Below are 24,918 nucleotides of genomic sequence, written 5' to 3'. Positions count from 1 at the left end.
AGAAGACTCTTGAGAGTCCCTTGGACAGCAAGGTGATCAAACCAGTCAATCCTAAAGGAAATCAACTCTGAATATTCATTGGAAGGACTGATGCTGAAGCTGAAGCTCCAGCATGTTGACCACCTAATGCAAAGAGCCGACTCACTGGGAAAGACCCTGATGCTGGGAAAGATTGAAGGTGGGAGAAGAAGGGGATGACAGAGGATGAGATGGTTGGATGGCATCACCGACTCAATGGACATGAGTTTGAGCAAGCTCTGGAAGATGATGAAGGACAGGGAAGCCTGGCGTGCTGCAGTCCATGGGGTCGCAAAGAATTAGGCAGGACTGAGTGACTGAACAACTGAACAAGAACACTAACTTTTACCCTTTGAAAAGGTGAACTGCAAGTACAGCATTTATTTATATTTTTTTCTTTTATTTTTAAAAGCAGGCAACCACCAACAAAACAAAGGAAAACTGGAAAGACTGAGCTGAAGTATGATGGATGTACCTCCCTGAATTCAAGTTATTGTTGAACATGTCGCTGTCCACAGTACTGTAAAAATTGTTTGTCTAAACATGGTTATCTGACTTGGCTATATATTCTTTTTCTAAGTTTCTACTTTCACATTCCAAATTTACCAGTTCTAGTGATGCCAATCTTTCCAGTTTTCCCAGGGCTGAGGGGGTTCCCAAGACATGAGACTTTCAGCACTAAAACATGGAAAATTCCAGGAAAACTGAGGAAAGTTTGCTCCTGCCTGATTTTTTATAATTTACTGAATTCCTCTTCTTTTTGATTCCTATCATGTTCTCCATCCTGCTTTTTCCTTCAAACTGACAGCTTCTGCTTATGCTATTTTTTAGTCTCAAGTATTTTAATAATGAAGTTACCCCTAAAATTCACTTTTTAGAGATATAAAATTAATCCTATAGAAATCATACTCTGTAAAACAACTTTGAAATTAAATTTACTAAATCACCTTGCCATACACTTGAAAATAACACATTATTGTTTGTGTGTGTGTGTGTGTGTGTGTGTGTGTGTATCACTATGTTCAGATTCTTTTCCCTTACAGGTTATTACAAAATACTGAGTATAGATCTATGTGCTATTTCACTTGTGTTAATAGTTTTATTATAAAATAATCATCCACAAATTCATGTAAGTCTTTCCTGAGTTTGGGGTATGAATAGCCAACTGCCTTCTGGATATTTCGATCAGAGATTTCTTTGGCCACTAATACACACATCTAAGGGGACTTCCCTGATAGCTCAGTTGGTAAAGAATCTGCCTGCAAAGCAGGAGAACCAAGTTTGATTCCTGGGTTGGGAAGATTTGCTAGAGAACGGATAGGTTACCCACTCCAGTGTTCTTGGGCTTCCCTTGTGGCTCAGCTGGTAAAGAATCTGCCTGTAATCTGGGAGACCTGGGTTGGGAAGATGCCCTGGAGAAGGGAAAGGCTACCCACTCCAATATTCTGGCCTGGAGAATTCCATGGGGTCCATGGGGTCGCAAAGAGCTGGACACAACTGAGCGACGTTCACTTTCAATTTTCACATACATCTAAAGCCAAATCTAAACATGTTTTAGAGCCTAAATTAACTCTTCTTGCTATGATCACATCCACCTACTCTCTTGACCTAAAGTGAACTATTTCCTCTTCATCTGACTCTATCAACAGAGCTAATGAATCACTGTGCTCTAATTAAATCACCCGGGAAACATTCTCAAATCTGCCCTATCACTGCCTCTCTTGCTTAGACCTGCTTCCGTCCACAGCTGGAACTGATTGGTAGACTGCAGGACTGTCCGTCTTCTGAAATCCACAATAACTTTGAAAAACTCAAAAACCCCATAATGTTAGGTCGATTTTCAAAATACTGTATTAAAACTAAAATTAAAGACAAGACCAAGTGTGTAGCCTATCCTTTCCATGTTAGACCAACATCCTCTTTCTTAAAGACACTGGTGCTGCACCTCCTGAAGTCTTTATAAAGCTCTCCACAACACCCAAACACATTCACCCCACCCTCCCACACACACACTCTCACTCACTCAAACACACAACACACAGATACACATACTTGCACACTCTCAGGCTCCAGCAATGAGTACATGTTTCAAATCACCACCCACAACCTGATGCTTTGGGGCACTAGTCAATCAACTCCTTCTTCTGGAGACTTTGTTCTAAATTCAGGCTCTGAATGTTCTTCTCTGACCTCATCAACCCCAAAAAGAATAGGTCATTTTCTCTTTTATAGACATACTTCTAGTCTTGCAGTTATCACGAAGTAATAGTTAATTGGATTATATAACTGCTGCCCCCAACTTGAGAGGGCTTTATCTATGCATCTCATACTTGAAGAATAGCAGCTATCAGATTCAATTTGTTCAACTCCACTAATGTTTTTGATCAACATTTAGAAAACTAAGATCATGGCATCTGGTTCCATCACTTCATGGCAAATAGTTGGGGAAACAATAGAAACAGTGCCAGACTTTATTTTCTTGGGCTCCAAAATCACTGCAGATGGTAACTACAGCCACGAAATTAAAAGACGCCTGCTCTGAAAGAAAAGCTATGACCAAACTAGACAGCATATTAAAAAGCAGAGACATTACTTTGCCAATGAAGGTCCATCTAGTTAACACTATGGTTTTCCTGGCAGTCATGTATGGATGTGAGAGTTGGACTACAAAGAAAGCTGAGTGATGAAGAACTGATGCTTTTGAACTGTGGTGTTGGAGAAGACTCTTGAGAGTCCCTTGGACTGCAAGGAGATCCAACCAGTCCATCCTAAAGGAAATCAGTCCTGAATATTCATTGGAAGGACTGATGCTGAAGCTGAAACTCCAATACTTTGGCCACCTGATTCCAAGAACTGACTCATTGGAAAAGACCCTAATGCTGGGAAAGATTGAAGGCAGGAGAAGAAGGGGACAGCAGAGGATGAGATGGTTGGATGGCATCACTGACTCCATGGACATGAGTTTGAGTAGGCTCCAGGAGTTGGTGATGGACAGGGAAGCCTGGCGTGCCGCAGTCCATGGGGTCGCGAAGAGTCAGACAGGACTGAATGACTGAACTGAACTGAACTTTGATTAAGTGATGACAACTTAGGCAGCATGCTTAAAATATGACTGAGTGACATTTTAATAATAACTGAAAAAAGAATCTTCAGACTGTTTACACACATGATTATAAAAATACAGGTTATATTGACATGTGCAGCCATTGACCTAGAAGTGTGAAACAGAAGGCACTAGTGACCTGAATATAGTGACTCTACCACCGATTCACATAGTAATAATCTCTCTTCCTGCTCACCGTGCAAAATCACCATCTCCTCCTGACTATTTTTTTTCCTTACATCTATACAAATAAAGTATTTCCACCTACTTAGATATTAAAAGTGTTATAGCAAATGTCACCAATGACCCCTGAGGCCAAAATTTTTAATCTCTTGAATTATTATTATTATTATTTTGCAGCATTTGCTACTCTGGGGCACCCTCCGTGTCACTGCCCACTTGGCTTCTGGTCCTTCTACCTCTTTGACCATTATTTCTCAGGTGAGTCAGGGGAGCCTCTTCTTTCACCCACTCCTTAAACACTGGTTTCACCCAGGCACTCTGTTACTTGGTGATGTCGTCTACTTCCCCGGCTGAGTGCCTTGGGTTCATATACCCAACTCGTTCTTGAACATAGACTCCTAGATAATGCACAGGTGCCCCAAATCATCCTATCACGATCTGAACTCCTCACTGCCCACCCTCCTGGTTGGCCTGCTTTACTTTCCTTTATTTCCCCACGTCAGCTGCTGACATGCTCAATCACCCAAACCACTGATACAACAGCCCCCCTAAACTCTTTCCTTACAAACCATATTCAATTGACAACTAAGCACGGCCCATTTACCTTCTTTCTTACTGAGCTCTTAAAATGTTTCCTTCCCACACCCTCTGCTACTTCTGTAGGCCAAGACCTCATCCTTCTCTGGACAGTTGCAATAGTCCCTTAATTGATCTGCTTGTCTTCAGTTTTGCCCACATCCTAATCATATACCATTATTCTTACTTCTGCCAAAGTAAGCTATACGTATCTTATACACACACACATACATACACATAATGAAAATCTGATGAGTTAAAATCCGTCAGTGCATGCTCAAAACTAAATGTAGTGTTTATTAAATTTTATTTTGATCCAGTTATCATGTACAGAAATCTAAGCTCATCCTACAATAGTAACCCAGGATTCCATCTTACATTTTCTATTCTCTTTTAGTCCATTCAAAATTTAAACACAACCTTCACACTAAAAAACTAGCTTTTACTGATCTTCAGGCCCACTGATAGGTTGTAACGCACATACTTAAAAACACTGGCCTATAGGCTAAAGCCCATCCTTAGTGTCCTCCCCCCCCCCCAAATTACTATCACTGTTTTCATAGCAACCTAGAAAGGGGCTTATATGGAAATGGAGAGCTCGACTTACAAATACCACTCTCTAGAGAGAATCAGTATAAATGAGGAATGGACTGTAAACTTTAAATTTTTCAAGTCACCTAAAGAGAGGTCCACTGTTGTAATTAGTTAAGCATGGAGTGAAGAAAAAGATTATCAGAAGGGAGAACCCAAAAGCCACTCTCAGTCACTCTACTCAGAGAGGCTGCCAGGAAGGTTCCACTAGGTTCACGGTAAGTTACAGCAGCTTTCCACTCCTAGGAGTCCACGAAAAGCAGAAGCAAAATAAGAAAAAATAATTTTCTTTGGCAAGGATGTCAATTCCTGCTTCTTATCTGATAATTCCAATCTTAGGTGGACACTGGAATAAGTGGTACAAAGAAAAATGGAACCTCAATATATGGAATATAACACATCTTAAAATTCATGTTAATTCCTCAAAGAACTTTCCGCAAAGTTGCTTGTTTTCTAATGCCTGGAACATATGATGGAAAGTGGGGATTGTTAAGTTTTCCATGAATTTTCAAAAAAAGTTCCACCATCAAGAAAATGGATTTATGGCTAGAACATGTGTAGAAAAAAATGGCAACATCATTAAAAGCAGTTCTTCCAACTTAAAACTTTTTTAATGCAATTATAAACCATTTTTAGTACAGTTAGGTGAAAATTATTTGTGTTCCTTGAAAAGTGCTGATCAAGTGTGGAAGATGACATTCAAATACACATAGATAAAATCTATAAGTCATTTATGGAGCCTCTTGAAATTTATTTACCCAAATTTTATATCTTAAACCATAAATAATTTTGTGTTTGTGACCATCTGTATGCAAAATATAAGCAAGCATTTAAACATTTTATTAATTTCAGTTTTGCCAATAGGAATAAAACTTGACACAGCAAAAGGATTACAAAAATTTACTTTTCTTTTCATAGCCTTTTGATAATCTTATTACTTTATTTTGGTTTTACTTCAAAAAATTGTCAGATAGCTAAGGAAACCTATAGCAAAATCACTCCTAAGACACATTTCTTCAATGGCTTTTGCAAAAATAACTTGGAAGGAGGCATTTCCCTGGGAGTAACTACTTGGCTGTAATGATTATGCTAACAGTATTACCACTGCTGAGACATTTTAAGGAAATATTTAATTTTTCTTACCAGGAGCATCATTTTATTCAGAAGATTGAATAGATTATGCCACTCTGCAGAATTTTAAAGCTCTTTACATTTCATCTTACAGAAATCCACATTTGCAACACAGAGTTTGCTTATTTAGTTTCTCCTCTAACTCCCTTTGCTTGGCCATTTAACCCTTCAGGAATATCCACACTTGAGGTTACAATAATAAAAGCAAACTGACGGTCCATCCCTCTTCCAGATTGTCCCTGACCTTTCTAGGACACAGTGTGAAGGTGGTTATGAATGAGCCATGCACTGCCCTTCTTCACAGTTAGGAAAGGATCCCCTCTCTGCACCTTTTCATTACTTTCCCAGGGTCTCAGGCTCAAAGCCACATACTTTCTAAAGCCAAAAGGTACAGAGTTTCTGATAGCACAGAGCTCCCCAATACACGTTTCTTTCCCATCATTAGCTTCATGCTTCCCATACGGCATTAGAAACATCACTTAATGAAGATGCTTGAGACACAGAGCTGCTTCCAGATCGTTTTATCTAATTCAGTAGCAGCCTTTTACCCCCGACACCCCAGAGCAGCCAGAGCTTGCGCTCCCACATGCAATGTGAATTAATACATCTGGAACCAGTGATCTGTGTTACAGACGACATTTTCAGTCAATAAAACCAATGCCATACTCACGGTGGAGGCTGGTGGGGCTGGTGTTCAACATTTCTTGGGGATTTGCAGGCAGCAGGCTTCACCATGTCCCTGACCACACACCTGGGGCGCATGATAGACAGCACAACGCACTATTAATTATAAAATGGGGAGAAACATCTGGAAATTAAACACGGTACTGAAAACAAGTTTAAGGGAACTGTCTGCAAGCCCCTACATATTAACCTAGAGGCCCTGAGAAGCCCTGGGAGTTAGGAACCTTCAGCTCATGCTTCCAAGAGCTCAATTACACCCAGATGAACTCCATGCCAGTGTTGGCCTCAGTATTGGATTTCCTGTTTAGTACCAATAAAATGATCCTCATTAGACTTCCCCATAGAAGCAAAGCTGCTGAAAACTTTGGCTTCACCCTATGAAGACATCTGAAAGCGTAAACATAGGAGCAGCTGCTCTGCTGATATGTTAAAAACAGGCAGGACTTTCTGTGGCTTTGGCTATCTTACTGAAAGACATGGACTTTTGTTTCATGCCCTTCGTCACCACATAGATCTTTCCCTTTATGCAAAAAAAAATATAAAAGAAAGAAAAAAACAGAGATCTGCGATGTTTTAGGACATCCCCCATGTTCTAAATCCATTCAAGCTAAGAAAGGAGGAAGAGTCAGAGGGAAATGTACATATATAAAGTGTGTGTGTCTCCATAAGTATGCAAAATAAATATGCAAGATGCCTTCACAGTGTGAAAATAGGCAGGAAAAGGTCTTTGGGTCTTAAGTTGTCCATCACAGAATAAATAAATGCAGAGGATGGGTCACAGCTGCAAAGGGCAGCAGGGGGAGGTGCCCTTAATCTGATGTCAACAGGACTTAATGCAACGCTGGAGAGAATCACAGCATAAGCCAGAAAACATAGCCCTTTGAGGCTGTCCTTGGATGGCTCAGATATCCCTCCACCTCAGAAGCCTTGAACAAACCTTGATTTGAATAGGGAAGCCCTGTTTAAAAAGTTGAGATCCTGAGTCTTAGACTCTGCTAAATGGAAAAGCCACATAGGACTTGGGATTCTCAAGCATGAACCTGGTTCTTAACTGTGACAGTGGTTTTGACTGCACTTGGAGATCTGACTACTTGTAAGGCCAGTCAAGCTATTCAAGAGGTGGTTCAGTGGTGAGGTAGTGGCAGATAAACTGCTTTCCCAGAGCTAAAAGCTGCATGGCAAAATTCTCCACTTCTGAAAGAAATGATACAGGCAGACGTGGACACTGCACAGAAACGTGAGTGCACACACGCACACACACATACACACACACACACACAGCTAAGTCCAAACAGGATCAAGTAAGACTTAGAAATCAATATATAATGTGAAAAGAAAAGAAAATGGTGCCATTTCAAAGCCATCCCTCCTGGGCTCAAAGGAAAGAAATGTGGTAACTATCTAGAGTGAATGCTAAACTCTTGGTGGACTGATCACCAGTCATTGGAGAAGAAGGACACTCTGGCAGGAAGGTTCAGAGAACATTCAAGAAGGCAGTTGCCAGGGAGAAGTAATACCCCAGGGTATTACTGAGCTCTGAAATGTTAATATAACTTACTCAAGTACAGTGCACAGAAAGTTACATTTCACTGCACTGGGAAATCTTTAGCAATTCTCACTCAACTAAAAATAGCCCACATGGCATGTTGAATCTTTACACGCATTGGTTTGTGAAAATATCGGAAATATCACCAACTTTGGAGAAAATCTTGAAGAATTATATGTATGAGAAACCATATGCAACCTTCTGTCTTAGTTCATTTCCTTTCTTCTTTTTTTTTTCCCTCCTGAAAATTCAGGTATTTAGGCAAAGTTTTGGGGAAAAAAGAAATCTGCCACTCAATTAGAGTTTTCCTTCAATATGTTTTTAAATAACTCTTCTCCAATAAAAGTGGATTATTAGCCAGCATGAAAGACCATGTCTGCATAAGAAAATTCTAATTTAATTTTGAGAATTCAGTGGTTTTGATTTAAAACTATAGTAAATGACATATTTCATCTGTCTGCCTATGCTATAGAATCTTTTTTTTTTTAATTCATTTTAATTGGAGTCTAATTACTTTACAAAATTGTAGTGGTTTTTGCCATACATTGACATGAATCCACGATGGGTGTACATGTATTCCCCATCCTGAACCCCCCTCCCACCTCCCTCGCCATCCCATCCCTCAGGGTCTTCCCAGTGCACCAGCCCCGAGCACTTGTCTCATGCATTGAACCTGGACTGGCGATCTGTTTCACATATGATAATGTACATGTTTCAATGCTATTCTCTCAAATCATCCCACCCTCGCCTTCTCCCACAGGGTCCAAAAGACTGTTCTATACTTCTGTATCTCTTTTGCTGTATCACATATAGGGTCATTGTTACCATCTTTCTAAATTTCATATATATGCATTAGTATACTGTATTGGTGTTTTTCTTTCTGACTTACTTCAGTCTGTATAATAGGCTCCAGTTTCACCCACCTCATTAGAACTGATTCAAATGTATTCTTTTTAATGGCTGAGTAATATTCCATTGTGTATATGAACCACAGCTTCCTTATCCATTCATCTGCTGATGGGCATCTAGGTTGCTTCCATGTCCTGGCCATTATAAACAGTGCTGTGATGAACATTGGGGTGCACGTGTCTCTTTCAGCTCTGGTTTCCTCAGTGTGTATGCCCAGCAGTGGGATTGCTGGGTCATATGGCAGTTCTATTTCCAGTTTTTTAAGGAATCTCCACACTGTTTTCCATAGTGGCTGTACTAGTTTGCATTCCCACCAACAGTGTAAGAGGGTTCCCTTTTCTCCACACCCTCTCCAGCATTTATTGCTTGTAGACTTTTTGATGGCAGTCATTCTGACTGGCATGAGATGGTACCTCATTGTGGTTTTGATTTGCATATTTCTAATAATGAGTGATGTTGAGCATCTTTTCATGTGTTTATTAGACATCTGTAGGTCTTCTTTGGAGAAATGTCTGTTTAGTTCTTTGGCCCATAAAAACCTCATTTGAATTTCTGAATTTTTTTTTTTTATTAGTTGGAGGCTAATTACTTCACAACATTTCAGTGGGTTTTGTCATACACTGATATGAATTAGCCATAGAGTTACACGTATTCCCCATCCCAATGAATTTCTGAAATTTAAAGCTCTTTTTGGATCATGAAAATAAACACATCAATACTCAAAAACAATGTTGCTAGAATTTAAATGTACTTAATTTAAAATATACTAACTTAATTAATATACTTTATTTAAAACAAAATAAGAAAACTGATTTTTCATACTAACTTATATCCTGATCTCAGGTCTAGAGTGAATCAGCTAGCTGTTGAATCTGTTGTCAGGGAGAAAATGATTAGTTTCAGATTGCTAGTTATTCAATCAATTTGAGGGGGCACTAAGCTATGCCAATATGTATTCCTACATTTTCTAATCTGACTTTTTTTAGCTGAAATTGCTTCTAGAGAAGGAGAAGAAGAAGAAAAAAAAACCCTACATTCAGAATAAGCGACATAAAATAATACAACGGCCTCCTCAGACTTTTGTCAGCCTGAATGAATTAGCATTTCTTTAAAGCAGTACTTGTGTCTGTTCTATTGCAGTTTGAGGGATAAACCCAAGTGGTGTTGCCAGTTGTAATGCGTGGAAACTGTTCAGCCAACCACTTCCCATCCTCTGCCAGGCATTAATCATAACACAATAACAGGGACCCATCATACTTACACACCACAGTGATATACCAGCGCACTGCAGTGATCAGGGGTCTTCCTTTGCTGTGTGCTAAGGCCCTTCAGTGTGTGAGACTGTTTGCGATGCTCTAGGGACCCCCACCAGGCTCCTCTGTTCATGACGATAAGAATACTGGAGTGGGTTACCATGCCCTCATCCAAGGGATCTTCCTGACCCAGGGATCAAACCTGCATCTCCTATGTCTCCAGCACTGGCAGGAGGGTTCTTCACCAGTACCACCTCGGAAGCCCCAAGGGTCTTCCTTACATATGATTTACTCCTTCATCCAGACACAAAGAGGCCACAGAAAAGCCACAAAGCCGACTTTCCAGAAAAGCTGTGGATGTAGAGGCCAGGAGTCCAAGAGGTGTGACCTCTGATTCCTGCAAAGTCTTCAGTTACTTGGGAAGGAAGGTGGACCCCTCACCATCTTGGCGGTACCTGTGAGCACCCCTTATCACTCAAGCATCACTGAGGATTTATTCAAATGAGGCATCCTGTAAGCATCTCAGGGAAGCTCCCCCGGACTCCGCCTTCCGCGCGGCTGGGTTTTATGAATGACTGCAATCAATGCTGAACGACTGCCAACTGCCCACTCTTCCCTGCATCGTACACACAAGAGAAACTCGCCCTGCCGCAAGCCCGCAGATGAGGCTGTGGCAAGGCTTTCATCTCCCCAAACAGGAACTAAATGTGCTTCCAGAGACTTAGAGTATGTGAATGAAACATTCTCAATGCCTTCAAAAGGCACAATTTACATAATCACTTTCTCTCTTTTCAGTTTCCATTTTGGTGCCTGCAGTCACCAGCCCCACTTTGGCCTCCCCTTCCCTGCAAAATAACTAAAAAACAAACAAATAAACAAAAAGCCCTTATTGTTTTATGAAATTTTATCTCAACTGAGCTTGATGACAAGGTCATGAGTCTAGTGACAGCACTGAGCTGTACCACAGATGCGGACACGTACGCATTTCTGCTCTCCATGTTTGTGGTTCTAGACTTTACTGGGGTTTTTCCTCCAGTGATAGAAACAATTACACTCAAACAAGGCTAGGGGAAAGTGTGTCTGTGCCTGCTCCCGCTCCTGGGTAGGATTGTACTAGTGTGCATTTGTCACAAGAGTTTGTCAGTTACAATGACATCATGTTGAGAAAATGAAATACTTTTCAAACATACAGTATTCTAATTTGCTGATCGCTGATCAGACACACAGAATAAGGGAAAAACAGGCAAGAAGAGGACTCTGTAACCAGTCACTTTCTTCTGAACCTTCTATTCAGCACCCGAGACCCTTCTAACAGACATTAGGGAAAAGTACCAAAACATGTGCAAACGTCTTGTCTCCACCCTGATTGTTTCTTAACTCCAGGCATCCAGTTGCTTCCCCAACACTTTTGCTTGGGTTTCCAGTAGGCTTCTCAAAATCAACACTTTCAGTAGGAATCCACCTTTTCTTAGACACCTGACCCTCCAGGGCCAGCACCATCTTGGCTGGTTGTAAATGTTTTCTCTAGTTGTTCAGGCCAAAAGCTTCAGTCTCAATGACTCACTCCTCTCACACCTGTGTCCAGTCCATCACATTTGATTCTCCTTTCAAATATGTCCATTTCAGCATCTGTCCATTCCTCCCTCTTCCCCTGTGGCTACCCCGATGGGGTCAACGCTACTTTACATTGGGTTCCTGAATCAGACTTCTCACTGGCTGCTGGCAGAGACCCTTTGGAAAGATAAATCAATCATGACTCCTCTGCTCCAAATCCTGCAATGGTGCCACAGTTTACCCACAAAAACGCAGGAGTCCTTGGAGTGTCATCTGGCCTCATGTAACTCCCAGTGTTCTTCTCCTACTATCTCCTCCCCAGCATCCACACCCCACTCATGCTATCCCAGCTGCAGTGACCTTGCTGCTGGTTCTCAAACACACTGGGAACTTTGTACCAAACATTCGCTCCTTGACATGTATAGGACTAACCCTCCCCTCTTTGCAGTCTTGGCTCAAGCGTCAGCATTTGGTGGTTCCTGCTTGAATTCCCTCCCTACTGTGCCGTCTGCTCCCATCAGACTTTCAGTGCCCTTCAGTCATCTTGCTCTGGTGGTGGTGGTTTAGTCATTAAGTCATGTCCAACTCTTGCAACCCCAAGGATTGTATCCTGCCAGACTCCTCTGTCCATGGGATTCTCCAGGCAAGAATACTGGAGTGGGTTGCCTTTTAAAATCTGCCTCTCCTCTTCAACCCAGCTTGAAATACCAGCTGCTCAAGAGGAAGGATCTCTGTTTGGTTCACTGGCAAAGGCCCAGATCCTAGAACAGGGCATAGTCACATAGAACATCATAGTCACTCGCTATATATTTGTTAAATGAATAAGGCAAAATGCTTCATATTTCCAGCTTGAGTAACTAACATGCTAAGATAGTTATTTACAAATATATTTAGGTAATACTTTTTTGCATGATTACAGCATATTTATATAAAATATCTGCAAAATATAAATGACCAACAAATTTTATGATTTGAATAATCCACTATATTTGTTTTTATATGACATGACTAAGGTTCATTCTTTTTCTAAACAAGAAAAAAATGATTAATTTTGTGGAAAAGACTCTTTAGTGTCACATTGTTGCTTCAAAACAATGAGACACTATTTAACATCTAGTATCCTGCTCTTTTATCAAATAACACTTTAATATAATTGTACATGAGGTAATTCCTTAATAGTAAAGAGAGAAAATTAATCCCCCTTTCTTTTGATTTTTGTAAACAGTGTAGGAAAATAACAAAAAAACTTCTGTTTATTGTCATCTATTTTGAAAATGTCCAAGAATATTCAGTTAATATCCTATTTAATCTTCACCATGCTCTGCAAGGAGATCTGATTGCCTTATTTGACAGATGAAATAATTACAACTCTAAGAGGTTAAATTTATTTTCCAATGATAACTGGCAAATGTTAATATTTTAAGAAGCTAAGATGTTGTATCAAGTTTTGTTTGGGACCAAAGGTAATGTCTTTTCCATCATTCGAAGACTCCCTCTGACATTAACACTCAAAAGATGAATGAAAATTAACACAAATCAATCATGAAGCTACAGAGTACAGTATCCTCAGATATGTTTCAATATAATTGAGTTCATGATATAGGTATATTATTGAAACTATTCAGATATCTCACATAGCTGAGTGTTCTTAAAACATTATTCTAGTATTCCAAGACCATATTCTCCAAATATACCAGCAGAACAATGGTGACAGCAGGTGTCAGGTTGGCTAAATTAGAAATGCAGAGTGACCTTGAGACCAGTGGGAATGTAAAACTCAAGGCAGGTCATCCTGTATATAGAGAAAAACAGCTTATATAAGAAAAAGAGTCAAAAAAGTGAAAAAAAAATTAAAAATTACTTGCAAGACAAATATAATTTGGTTGATAAAAATCTCTTCAAAAATATTTTTCAAAGGAGGTCTTCAAAAGTGATCTTTTCATCTCCATTTACTAATACTGAAAGAGGAAAAGTTGAAAATATTATTTTACAAAATGAACTTTAAAAATTGTGTATTCATGTCTACTTAGCAGTGAAGTGTGATGACTGCTACCTGTAAGATGAAGATGAAACAGTGACAATTCTACACCAGATGGGAAAAGTGGATGTTGCTATTTTGAAAAGCCAGATGTACTAATCACAGATCAAAAGGGTATGGTCTACCTCTGATGTACATTCAGGGAATGCTCAGAAGCTACATAAGAGTGACCTTTATTTTAAAAAAGACAATGAGGACAGGAAAGTTAGGCTCTTAATTATAAGAAAAGGGAACCCAGCTGGCCAGTTTCCACAGTAAGTGGTGAGGGCAGTTAAATCACCTTAACTAGGCCAGGAATTTATTCACAAAACCAGACTAAAAAGTATAGGATTCTAAAATAAAGGTGATAACAAGATATCGATTTGCTACAGAGATTAATGGGTGATTTTAAAGTCGGGAAAAACAATTTTCTCAAAGACTAATAAGAAGGAAAATAATACGTAAGAAATCAAGCCCTTGGTCTTCTGGACCATTCAAATCTGCCTGTTTATCACCTCTCATGTCTCCAGGATGCTAACAGGTTTGGTTCTATAAGGTCCTAATACTGTTTCCAACATGGCAGCAATATGCCCAATTAACCTTTTACCCAAGCTAATATTTCCTGTTAACACAATCAGTTTCTGTCTCCATGAGCCATTCTCAAAGTGTTACATAGACCTATGAATTTATATCTGCTACCATTCCCCACACACCATCCTGCTGACATTTTTCTACTTATTAATCTGTGTGCATTCACCAGAATGACTTGTGTGCATTCAATAGAGGGGAAAAAAATCTTATCTAGAATAAGAGGTAAGGTATTTCCAGCCAGAGGAAACCTTCCTAGAATCAAGCCAGCAGAGGCACCAACGAGGCAAGGGAAGCCTGAGCCACCTTCCGGACCCTCGAAGACTAAAAGTGGGGGACGGGGAGACTTCAGTGGAAAGACAGGAGGTTGACGGGAAAGAGCAATGTGAAAATAGAGAGTAAGGTAAGGTAGGTTGAGAAAAGAGTCATGAGGAGGATTTTACTTTTTTTTTACATCTACAGGCACAATTCCAGGTGATGAACTCCCCCTGGGAAAGGGAGAAGTTACATGGATGGAGAAGAAGTTACATGGATGGCATGACAAAGGATGAGATGGTTGGATGGCATCATCAACTTAATGGACATGAGTTTGAGCAAGCTCTGGGAGATGGTGAAGGACAAGGAAGCATGGCATGCTACAGTCAGTGGGGTCGCAAAGTATCAGACATAACTGAGTGACTGAACAACAAAATGATGGGGAGAGGGGCAGAGGAGAAGTGGGAGGGGAGGGGCAGGCTCTGCTGTGTCTTTAACTCCCCCTGCTTCTCACTAACCCCAGTCTCTTGCGTGCATGCTACGTTGCTTCAGTTATGTCCGACTTTGCAATCCTATGGACTGTAGCCCGCCAGGTTCCTCTATCCATGGGATTCTCCAGGCAAGAATACGGAGTGGGTTGCCATTTCCTCCTTCACGGGATCTTCCCCATCCAGGGATCTAACCTTCTCCTATGGCTCCTGCATTGGCAGGTGGGTTCTTTACCACTAGTGCCACTTGGGAATCCAAATTCTAGTCTACGCAGACTATTTAGGTCAACATATCTAAAGCCTACTCAGAAAACATAGTCCTTCAGATTCAGAGTGAGTTGAAAAAGCAAAAACAAAGCAACAGCAACCACCACCACCTTGACTGTGAATGACAATTCACAGCAATTAGAGAGAACATCAGAATAACTCAGTGAAATCTGACTTTCTCTGGCAAGAGAGGAGCATCTTCTGGATCAGGAAAGTCATCCTGGTTTGCTCCTCTGGCCCCCAGGATGGTGCATCTGTGTGGAACACAGGAACTGATTTGCACAAACAAAAGCCCCACCCATTTTTGTCCCACTAAAGAAAGCATTGAAGGCAGGAGAAGAGGACACCAGAGGATGAGATGGTTGGATGGCATCACTGACTCAATGGACATGAGTGTGAGCAAGCTTCAGGAGATGGTGAAGGACAGGGAAGGCTGGTGTGCTGTAGTCTGTGGGGTGGCAAAGAGAAGGACGTGACTGAGTGACTGAACAACCACAAAAGAAAGCATATTGATCTAAAGTGAATGAGAATGGTAGTATCGAGGAATAATCTTGGAACCAGCATACAGTTTGGAGAAGGAAATGGCAACCCACTCCAGTATTCTTGCCTGGAGAATCCCATGGACAGAGGACCCCGACAGTCCATGGGGTCAAAAAGAGTTGGACACAACTGAGCGAACACTCACTCACTAACATATGGTTATCTTAAAGGGGAAATTGTTTACAGTTGTTAGTACTTCAATTCCATTCATAAACAGGACCTCACCCTGGTTTGATCCCTGGATCAGGAAGATCTCCTTGCAGGAGGAAATGGCAACCCACTCCAGCATCCCTGTCGGGATAATCCCATGGAGCTGGACATGACTGAGTAACTGAGTATGCATGCATTCACAGCGCCCTTCACAGCCCACTCCTGGGCCTTACAGCCCAATTTGGGATCCTTACGCTGCACCGTGGCTCTGTCTCAAGCCTGGCTGAGGGTGGTCTCTCCACCTAAACAAAGGGCCACATGCTTGCATGATTGAGATGAGAGACACTCATGGATCAGCAATAATACCAAGTTACAAGGAAACAGTAACAGAGAATCAAGTAAGTAAAACTGTCTTCATTAATCAAAAATGCAACTCAGCAAAACAAGATGAATTTCAAGAAATGCAAACCTATTCAGATAGGAAAACTCTATAATAACAGAAGAAGAAGAGGACAGTGAGGGACATCAGCTCACGTTTCTGGGTGTCTGCCTTGGGCCAGGGGCTGAGCTAAATGTCCCAGATGCATTTAGCATGCCATCTGCTCACAGGTCACAGGTGGCCCTTGATGTCACCCAAGTTACATGTTTACTTGTGCAGTATTACCATTTCTTCTCAGAAGCACAACTCATCATTTCAAACACTACACACTATCTGTGAAGTGCTTTGTTTTGATCAAATAAATTATTCCATTGTCATTCAAGTGTTAGCATGAGACACAAATTTGTAATTGAGTATTTCAAGCTTTAAGCACCTCACATCCTCTTGTGACATTTCAGGATCCTAGAAGAATAGAGAGCTGTCTGATAATGCTTATCTATGGTTTAATGTCCAGGATAAAAAATTCAATTCGGTAGCAAGGAGGGATGAATGGTATTTGTAAAGATTATTGCCAGAGCTTCTTTACAACTAACGATTTTCCTGCTTTTTATTTGCAACACAAAGCCATAGCTCTTTAAATAACGATTTTAGGATTGTTCTATGTGTGCCTTTGCTCCACAAGTATTCCTTCCTTGCTCATGGGGAGCTAGATAGCTAAATAAATATATACTAAGAGGTCCATAATAGTTCCTTGGTGGGATTTAAGTGGATTTTAAATAGATAAAATGGGGAATTGGAACTTGGAAAAGCATTAATGAAATATTTCAAGTATTGTTTTCAATTAATTATATCTAATTTCTCATTTGATTCACGTGGCTGGAAAGTTAGGGAGAAACTGGAATCAATCAGATATGGAAATGTATCGCCCATGGACTATATATATAAATGCTCATATAAGTATGAAAGTGCTCAATACTAAATATACACTATTCCTTTCCTATTGTAAATGAAGCTTTATTTTTTCAAGAGGCCATGATGCTTTTTTTACCCAAAATATGACAAAAGGATGAATCCAAATCATTTGGACATATGAATAGAAACTTTAATACCTGAATATGATCGCTTTTTGGTCCAAATATTTTTGACATTCAGAATGAGAATATTAAAAAAACTTGTAAATCATTTTTTCCTCCCCTTCAACCAAGCTGATGAAAATATGTACAGATATTTAGACAAATAAGAGAGATATGAGATTTGGAAAAGTAATCCAGGGACTAGGACTGCTGACTACTCATTGACAAGGGTAAACACTCTCTGAGCACTTTTGACTTGATAAGAGAGTCATTCTTGTGGCTTCCGATGGGTTGATGATTCCTGAACTATCATTTCCAGAATTCAATTTCCACTACCTATCAGGTCTGAAATCTGTCTACCTGAAACCTTCCTAATGACTGAGCCAGATCAGACTAAAACACTAAACTCAGTGTCCCCCGCCTTCTCTCAGACCATAACACCTCCCAAAGTCTACCTGGTGGTCAGTTAACCCTCTTGTTACTGATGTCCACAATCTTGGTGCCCTGTGACCTCTTACTTTCTCTAATGGCCAGTAAGGCGTTAGTCTACTGCTTCCAAAGTCATGTTCTTTCTGGAGTGAACTGCTTGAGTTGATCTTCCTCAAGTGCCATCTTCTCCTGTCCTCAGATTCCACAAAAGGCTTCCCATCCCCGATCATGTAAAACACACACACCACTGTCTAGTTCCAGGGTCCACCTACACACATCCTCATTCACTAATCTCTTCCTCTTAACTCAGAGTCTGTTAACAGAGTCTGTTTCTCAAGTCAGGTGCATCCATCTCAATATTTCAGAACATCCTTCTGTCACTTGCATCTCTAGTTCATATGCCACATTTCTTACTTAAAATGATCTGCCTCCTTTTCCCTCTCCATTCACTTTTAGTTCTTACAAAATTCAACTCAAATGCACTGAACTCTAGGAAGCCTTCCAGGCTAAAGACTTTCATTAATCCTTCACTAGCATCTTCTAAGAAACAAATTAGTCCATATGTATGGATGAAAAATTTTGTTAACAGCTGGAAAGACATTCAGGAAATGCATGTTTTAGAAATAGGACGTGAAACAAAAGTGTGTTCCAGGGACCTGACTGGGAAGCTCTGATGACCATGACATCTTTGCGATCAATGAACGAACACTCACAGGACAGCTGCTCTGTGCCAAGCACCATGCCCCATGCTATACAACAACCTGAAAGCGAGTCAGCTTGAAAATCATCCATAACAGTAGTAAAGTGTCAACTTACATTTACTGAGCATTTATCACACAGACTCTTTTAAGCTCCTTGTATGCATGAACTCATATGATCCTCACAACTCTGTATGGTGGGCAAGTTAAGTAACCAGGTGACAAAGCATTTATAAAAGCCTAACGTGAAAAAGTTGGCTTAAAGCTCAACATTCAGAAAACTAAGATTGTGGCATCTGGTCCCATCACTTCATGGGAAATAGATGGGGAAACAGTGGAAGCAGTGTCAGACTTTATTTTTGGGGGCTCCAAAATCACTGCAGATGGTGATTGCAGCCATGAAATTAAAAGACACTTGTTCCTTGGAAGGAAAGTTATGACCAACCTAGATAGCGTATTAAAAAGCAGAGACATTACTTTGCCAACAAAGGTCTGTCTGGTCAAGGCTATGGTTTTTCCAGTGGTCATGTATGGATGTGAGAGTTGGACTGTGAAGAAAGCTGAACACCAAAAAATTGATGCTTTTGAACTGTGGTGTTGGAGAAGACTCTTGAGAGTCCCTTGGACTGCAAGGAGATCCAACCAGTCCATCCTAAAGGAGATAAGTCCTGGGTGTTCATTGGAAGGACTGATGCTGAAGCTGAAACTCCAGTACTTTGGCCACCTCATGCAAGAGTTGACTCATTGGAAAAGACCCTGATGCTGGGAGGGATTGGGGGCAGGAGGAGAAGGGGATGACAGAGGATGAGATGGCTGGATGGCATCACCGACTCGATGGACATGGGTTTGAGTAAACTCCGGGAGTTGGTGATGGACAGGGAGGCTGGGCGTGCTGCGATTCATGGGGTCGCAAAGAGTTGGACACGACTGAGCGATTGAACTGAACTGAACATATAAATTGCAACAGTATTCATTCCACAACTGAGCTCTATTAGTATACTATTTTAGTTATTTGAAATTGCTTAAATTCCTCCTATTTTAATATAAAACATTATCTTCAAGTACAGAAACAACAGGATTAAGTGTAGGAATCTAGACTAATAATGAAATAGAGGCTTCCTCTTCCCCTCCCCCCAAATGTTTAAATATAAAGTATATTCATTCTGAAGAATAAAACTGTAGTCTATTTCATTTTTAATGTCTATGTACACTGTCACATCAGTTCTCGAGGTCATAAAATAATTATAATTCCATTATCACATATAAGTAATGTTCAGGTTGCTTTTTAGCTATCATTTCCAGAGTTCCAGCTAGTCATTCCTGGGGTTTCCTTGCAATACACCTCTTATGTACAGATCATGAGTAAAGAAAAACATGAGAGGTTCTTAGACCGTAAGACTTAAATTCAACACCCCTTCCATCCAAGTCACTAATTTCTTCTGTGGCTCTTATGCTTCTGCTGCAGGCAAAACTAAGGCCACAGAGACATCTCTCCAAGTACTTGAATTCAATCTCTTTGCTACTTTCTTTATTTTTCCAAAAGCAAAGTCTTTTAATATTTTAAAAATCATGGAAAATAGAAAAGTGATCACTCATCAAGAAGAAAGAGTCAGAAAAATATATCATCTTAGCTTTAGGAGTCCTTTCAAAGTTTTAAGGATGACCTTTGGTCATCAGCCTCAAGAACTAAGATGCTTTTAAAAAAATATTGACGTATAGGTGCTTTACAATCTTGTGTTAGCTTCTACATGGCAAAGTGAATCAGCTACACAAATCCTTGCTTCTTTCTTATCAGCCCCTCAATTATGTCTCCTAAGGCATTAGCTCAGGGAACTGGTCCACTCCAGCTGCAGTTCTTTTGGTTAACAATTCTCTTAAAAGCTGGCTCCACTTTTTTTGTGCAATATTTTCACTCTAGGTCCACAGGAAGGAATATAAACTCAAATTTTATAATGCCCCTCTAATATCCAGGTCCTAGAAAAAGGCCAACAGACAGAAGTGACATTCAGGGGAAATTATCAGTGTGTGGCTTCCAAAATCTGGTCACACATCAGAACCATCCAAAGAGGTTTTTAAAGAAACAAATTCTCTGGGTCTTAGCCCAGATCTGAAGAGGTGAATTTTGGATCCAGGGATTGACATGTGATTAGCTTCTCTGGGTGATTCCAATACACCCAGGTAGGCATTTGGGGATGAATGAGCAATTCAGTGACTGCACTGGATGGAGTCTTTCCTTATATGAAACTAAACCACAAGAGCCCTTCATAACTCGGGCCACATTATCATAGTCCCTCATAAAATGACTTTTCTTAAACTACATTTTAACGTTACAGCTTCAGTTCTTATGACATGTCAATACAAGAAATAGTTGTATGAAGTTGGTTTCTGCCTTTGCTGTTATTTGTCTGAGTCCTTCCTATAAACCTCTACCTTCATTCTACATTATTTCTTTTCAAATTTAGCACTCAAAAAATGTCATTTATGGTTCACTACAAATAATTGTCATAATTTCCTTTGGTCAGGGTCATAAGCAAGCTAAGAGAAAAGCTTAAAGCTTATCATAACAACTCTGTTGGCATGGTAAGCATGTTTATAACCTCATTTTTTCTTACGTAAAAGTTTCAATTTACATTTTACTAATGTTTTATGTTGAAATATATTTGAGAAAAGCAAAAAAGAATAATAGAAAAAGGTTAAAACTTTATCCCATTAGGAAAATTTAAATTTAAATTTTTCTTACATTAGGTAACTCTAATAAGTCTTAAGGTGCATACCTGGCATAGTATATGAATATGTAAACACAATATAAATATATATATATATATATATATATATATATAAATAATAATGATTATAATGACATCTTTCTAAGGTTGACGTTATACAAAATTAGCATTTCAGAAAGAATTTTTTGCTTCAGGGAAACATTCCCTAGGAACTGTTAAACACAGAAAGGAAATGATTAAATGATCAAATAAAATAAATGAGGAGAACATTAATTTAGATAGGCTGAGTAGGTTTTATTACTGCATAAAATTTCAGACTTTTCAAAATGCTAGTGTTCACTGTTCTCTAAACACAGAAGCATAATATGTAGCATTTTCCAAGGAATAAAATATAGTTTGGGAAGTGATGACATGACACTTGATAACTGCAGCATGAGAAAAATAAGAATTCTCCACAGGATAGACTCAATGCTTGGTAAATTATTCCAGGTGACACAGAAGAGCAAAAGCTGCACTAAACTTCAGGGGAAAATATCCTGATGTGGCCACTTCTTAGTCTAAAAGCTTTATTGTGTCCACCTGAACATAGGCAAAGGCCTTACATTTCGGTGCATGGAATAAATCTATCACCCAACTTTCAGAAAGTTCATCTTCCAAGTAAGACAATACAGATTAAGAGTACATATTTTTCTCTATTCTTATATATTACTTTCACTAAGAGATGACACCAGAATTTATATAATAAATTACTTTCTTTTATGATTAAGCATCAATATCAGATCATCAAAGGGACAGATTTTGCCTAAACCAGCCATCCTTTGGGCAAAGCTTAAAGATTTCGTATGGTGGCTGGATAGCTTTTCACACAGGTAGTAATCAGCTGTTGTTTCCCAGTCCCTCAGTGGTGTCTGACTCTTTGCGACCACATAGACTGCAAAACACCAGGTTTCCATCCTTTGCCATCTCCCGGAGCTTGCTCAAACTCATGTTCATCGAGTTGGTGATGCCATCCAACCATCTCATCCTCTATCATCCCATTCTCATCCCACATTCAATCTTTCCTAGCATCAGGGTCTTTTCCAATGAACAAGTTCTTCACATCAGGTCGCCAAAGTGTTGGAGCTTTAGCTTCAACATCAGTCCTTCTAATGAATATTTAGGATTGATTTCCTTTAGGATTGACTGGTTTGATTTTCTTCCTGTCCAAGGGACTCTCAAGAGTCTTCACCAACACCACAGTTCAAAATCACAAATTCTCTGGTGATCAGCCTTCCTTAATGACCAACTCTCATTCCCATACATGACTACTGGAAAACCCATAGCTTTGGACTATATGAATCTTTGTAGGCAAAATAATGTCTCTGTTTTTTTATATGCTGTTGAGGTTGTCATAGCTTTTCTTCCAAGGAGCAAGAGTCTTTTAATTTCATGTCTGCAGTCACCATCTGCAGGGATTTTGGAGCCCAAGAAAAAAAGTCTGACACTGTTTCCATTGTTTTCCCATCTATTTGCCACCAAGTGATGGGACCGGATGTCATGATCTTCATTGTTTGCATATTGAGATTTAAGCCAGCTTTGTCACTTTAGTACTTCATCTTCATCAAGAGGCTCTTCAGTTCTTCTTCACTTTCTGCCATAAAGGTGGTGTCATCTGCATATCTAAGGTTATTGATATTTCTCCCAGCAATCTTGATTCCAGTTTGTGCTTCATCCAGCCCAGCATTTCACATGATGTACTCTGCATATAAGATAAATAAGCACAGTGACGATATATAGATTTTTTGTACTCCTTTCCCAATTTGGAACCAGTCTGTTGTTCCATGTCTGGTTCTGTTGCTTCTTGAACTGCATACAGGTTTCTCAGGAGGCAGGTAAGGTGGTCTGGTATTCCAATCTCTTTAAAAATTTTCCACAGTTAGTTGTGATCCCCAGAATCAAAGGTTTTAGAGTAGTCAATGAAGCAGAAGTACATGTTTTTCTGGAATTCTCTTGCTTTCTCTATTTATAGATTTCTATAAATCTCTTGCTTTTACTATGCTAATGGATGTTGGCAATTTGATCTCCGGTTCCTCTGCCTTTTCTAAATCTAGCTTGAACATCTGGAAGTTCTCTTTTCATGTACTGCTGAAGCCTAGCATGGAGAATTTTGAGCATTACTTTGCTAGGATGTGAAATGAGTACAATTAAGACGTAGTTGGAACATTCTTTGGCACTGTCTTTGTTTGGGATTAGAATGAAAACTGACCTTTTCCAGTCCTGTGGCCACTGTTGAGTTTTCCAAATCTGATGGCATACTGAGTACAGCACTTTCATAGCATCATCTTTTAGAATTTCAAATAGCTCAGCTGGAATTTCATCACTTCCACTAGCTTTGTTCATAGTCATGCTTCCTAAGACCGACTTGACTTCACGCTCCAGGATGTCTGGCTCTAGGTGAGTGATCACATCAGTGTGGTTATCTGGGTCATAAAGATATTTTTTGCATAGTTCTTCTGTGTATTCTTGCCACCTTTTCTTAATATCTTCTGCTTCTGTTAGGTTCTCACCATTTCTATCCTTTATTGTATCCATGTTTGCATGAAATGTTCCCTTGGTATCTCTAATTTTCTTGAAGAGATATCTAATCTTTCCCATTCTGTTGTTTTCCTCTATTTCTTTGCATTGATCACTTAGGAAGTCTTTCTTATCACTCCTTACTATTCTTTGGAATTCTGCATTCAAATGTTCAAATGGGTATATCTTTCCTTTTCTCCTTTGCCTTTTACTTCTCTTATCATCTGTTTGTTAGGCCTCCTCAGACAACCCTTTTGCCTTTTGCATTTCTTTTTCCTGGGAATGGTTTTGATCACTGTCTCCTATACAATGTTATGAACCTCCATCCATAGCTCCTCCAGCACCCTGTCAATCCGATCTAATCCCTTGAATTTGTCATTTCCACTGTATAATCATAAGAGATTTGACTTACGTCATAGCTGAGTGACCTAGTGGTTTTCCCTACTTTCTTCAATTTAAGTCTGAATTTTGCAATAAGGAGTTCATGATCTAACCAAAATCGGCTCCCAGTCTTGTTTTTGCTGACTGTATAGAGCTTCTCTGTCTTTGGCTGAAAAGAGTATAATCAATGTGATTTCAGTATTGACCATCTGGTGATGCCCATGTGTAGAGTCATCTCTTGTTTCGTTGGAAGTGGGTATTTGCTATGACCTGTGTGTTCTCTTTGCAAAACTCTGTGAGCCTTTGCCCTGCTTCATTCTATATTTCAAGGTCAAGCTTGCCTGTTACTCCAGGGATCCCTTGACTTCTTTCTTTTGCATTCCAGTCCCCTACACCGAAAAGGACATCTTTTTTAGGTGTTACTTCTAGAAGATCATGTAGGGCCTCATAGAACAGTTCAATGATTTTTCGGCATTAGTGGTTAGGGCATAGACTTGGATTACTGTGATGTTAAATGGCTTGCCTTGGAAGGGAACAGAGATCATTCCATCATTTTTGAGACTGCACCCAAGTATTGCATTTCAGACTCTTTTGTTGACTATGAGGGCAAGATAATTTGGAAGTGGTCAAAGAGGAGATGGCATGAGTGAACATTGACATGTTAGCAGTCAGTGAAGTAAAATGGACAGGAATGGGCAAATTCAATTCAGATGGCCATTATAGCTACTACTGTGGGCAAGAATTCCTTAGAAGAAATGGAGTAGCCTTCTTAGTCAACAAAAGCAATCAATATACTTATGTAAACTTTAAGAGAAATAATTTTAAA

At 39.8% G+C, this 24,918-nt stretch overlaps 1 protein-coding gene across 28 annotated transcripts in view; it reads right to left on the bottom strand.

Annotated features, from left to right (window-relative positions):
- The window catches only part of RIMS1 (regulating synaptic membrane exocytosis 1), a 578,197-nt gene that overhangs the window by 468,442 nt on the left and 84,837 nt on the right, over positions 1-24,918 (bottom strand). For all 28 annotated transcript variants that reach the window (XM_043890084.1, XM_043890085.1, XM_043890086.1 and 25 more), the window contains exon 2: positions 6,273-6,353. In XM_043890084.1, coding sequence (XP_043746019.1) covers positions 6,273-6,353 — 81 coding nt within the window. The remainder of the gene's footprint in view (positions 1-6,272; positions 6,354-24,918) is intronic.

Source organism: Cervus elaphus, chromosome 28 (assembly GCF_910594005.1).
Source record: "Cervus elaphus chromosome 28, mCerEla1.1, whole genome shotgun sequence".
Lineage (NCBI taxonomy): Eukaryota > Metazoa > Chordata > Mammalia > Artiodactyla > Cervidae > Cervus > Cervus elaphus.
The sequence above is the reverse complement of the archived record's forward strand: the minus strand, read 5'-3'. Positions and strand labels throughout refer to the sequence as shown.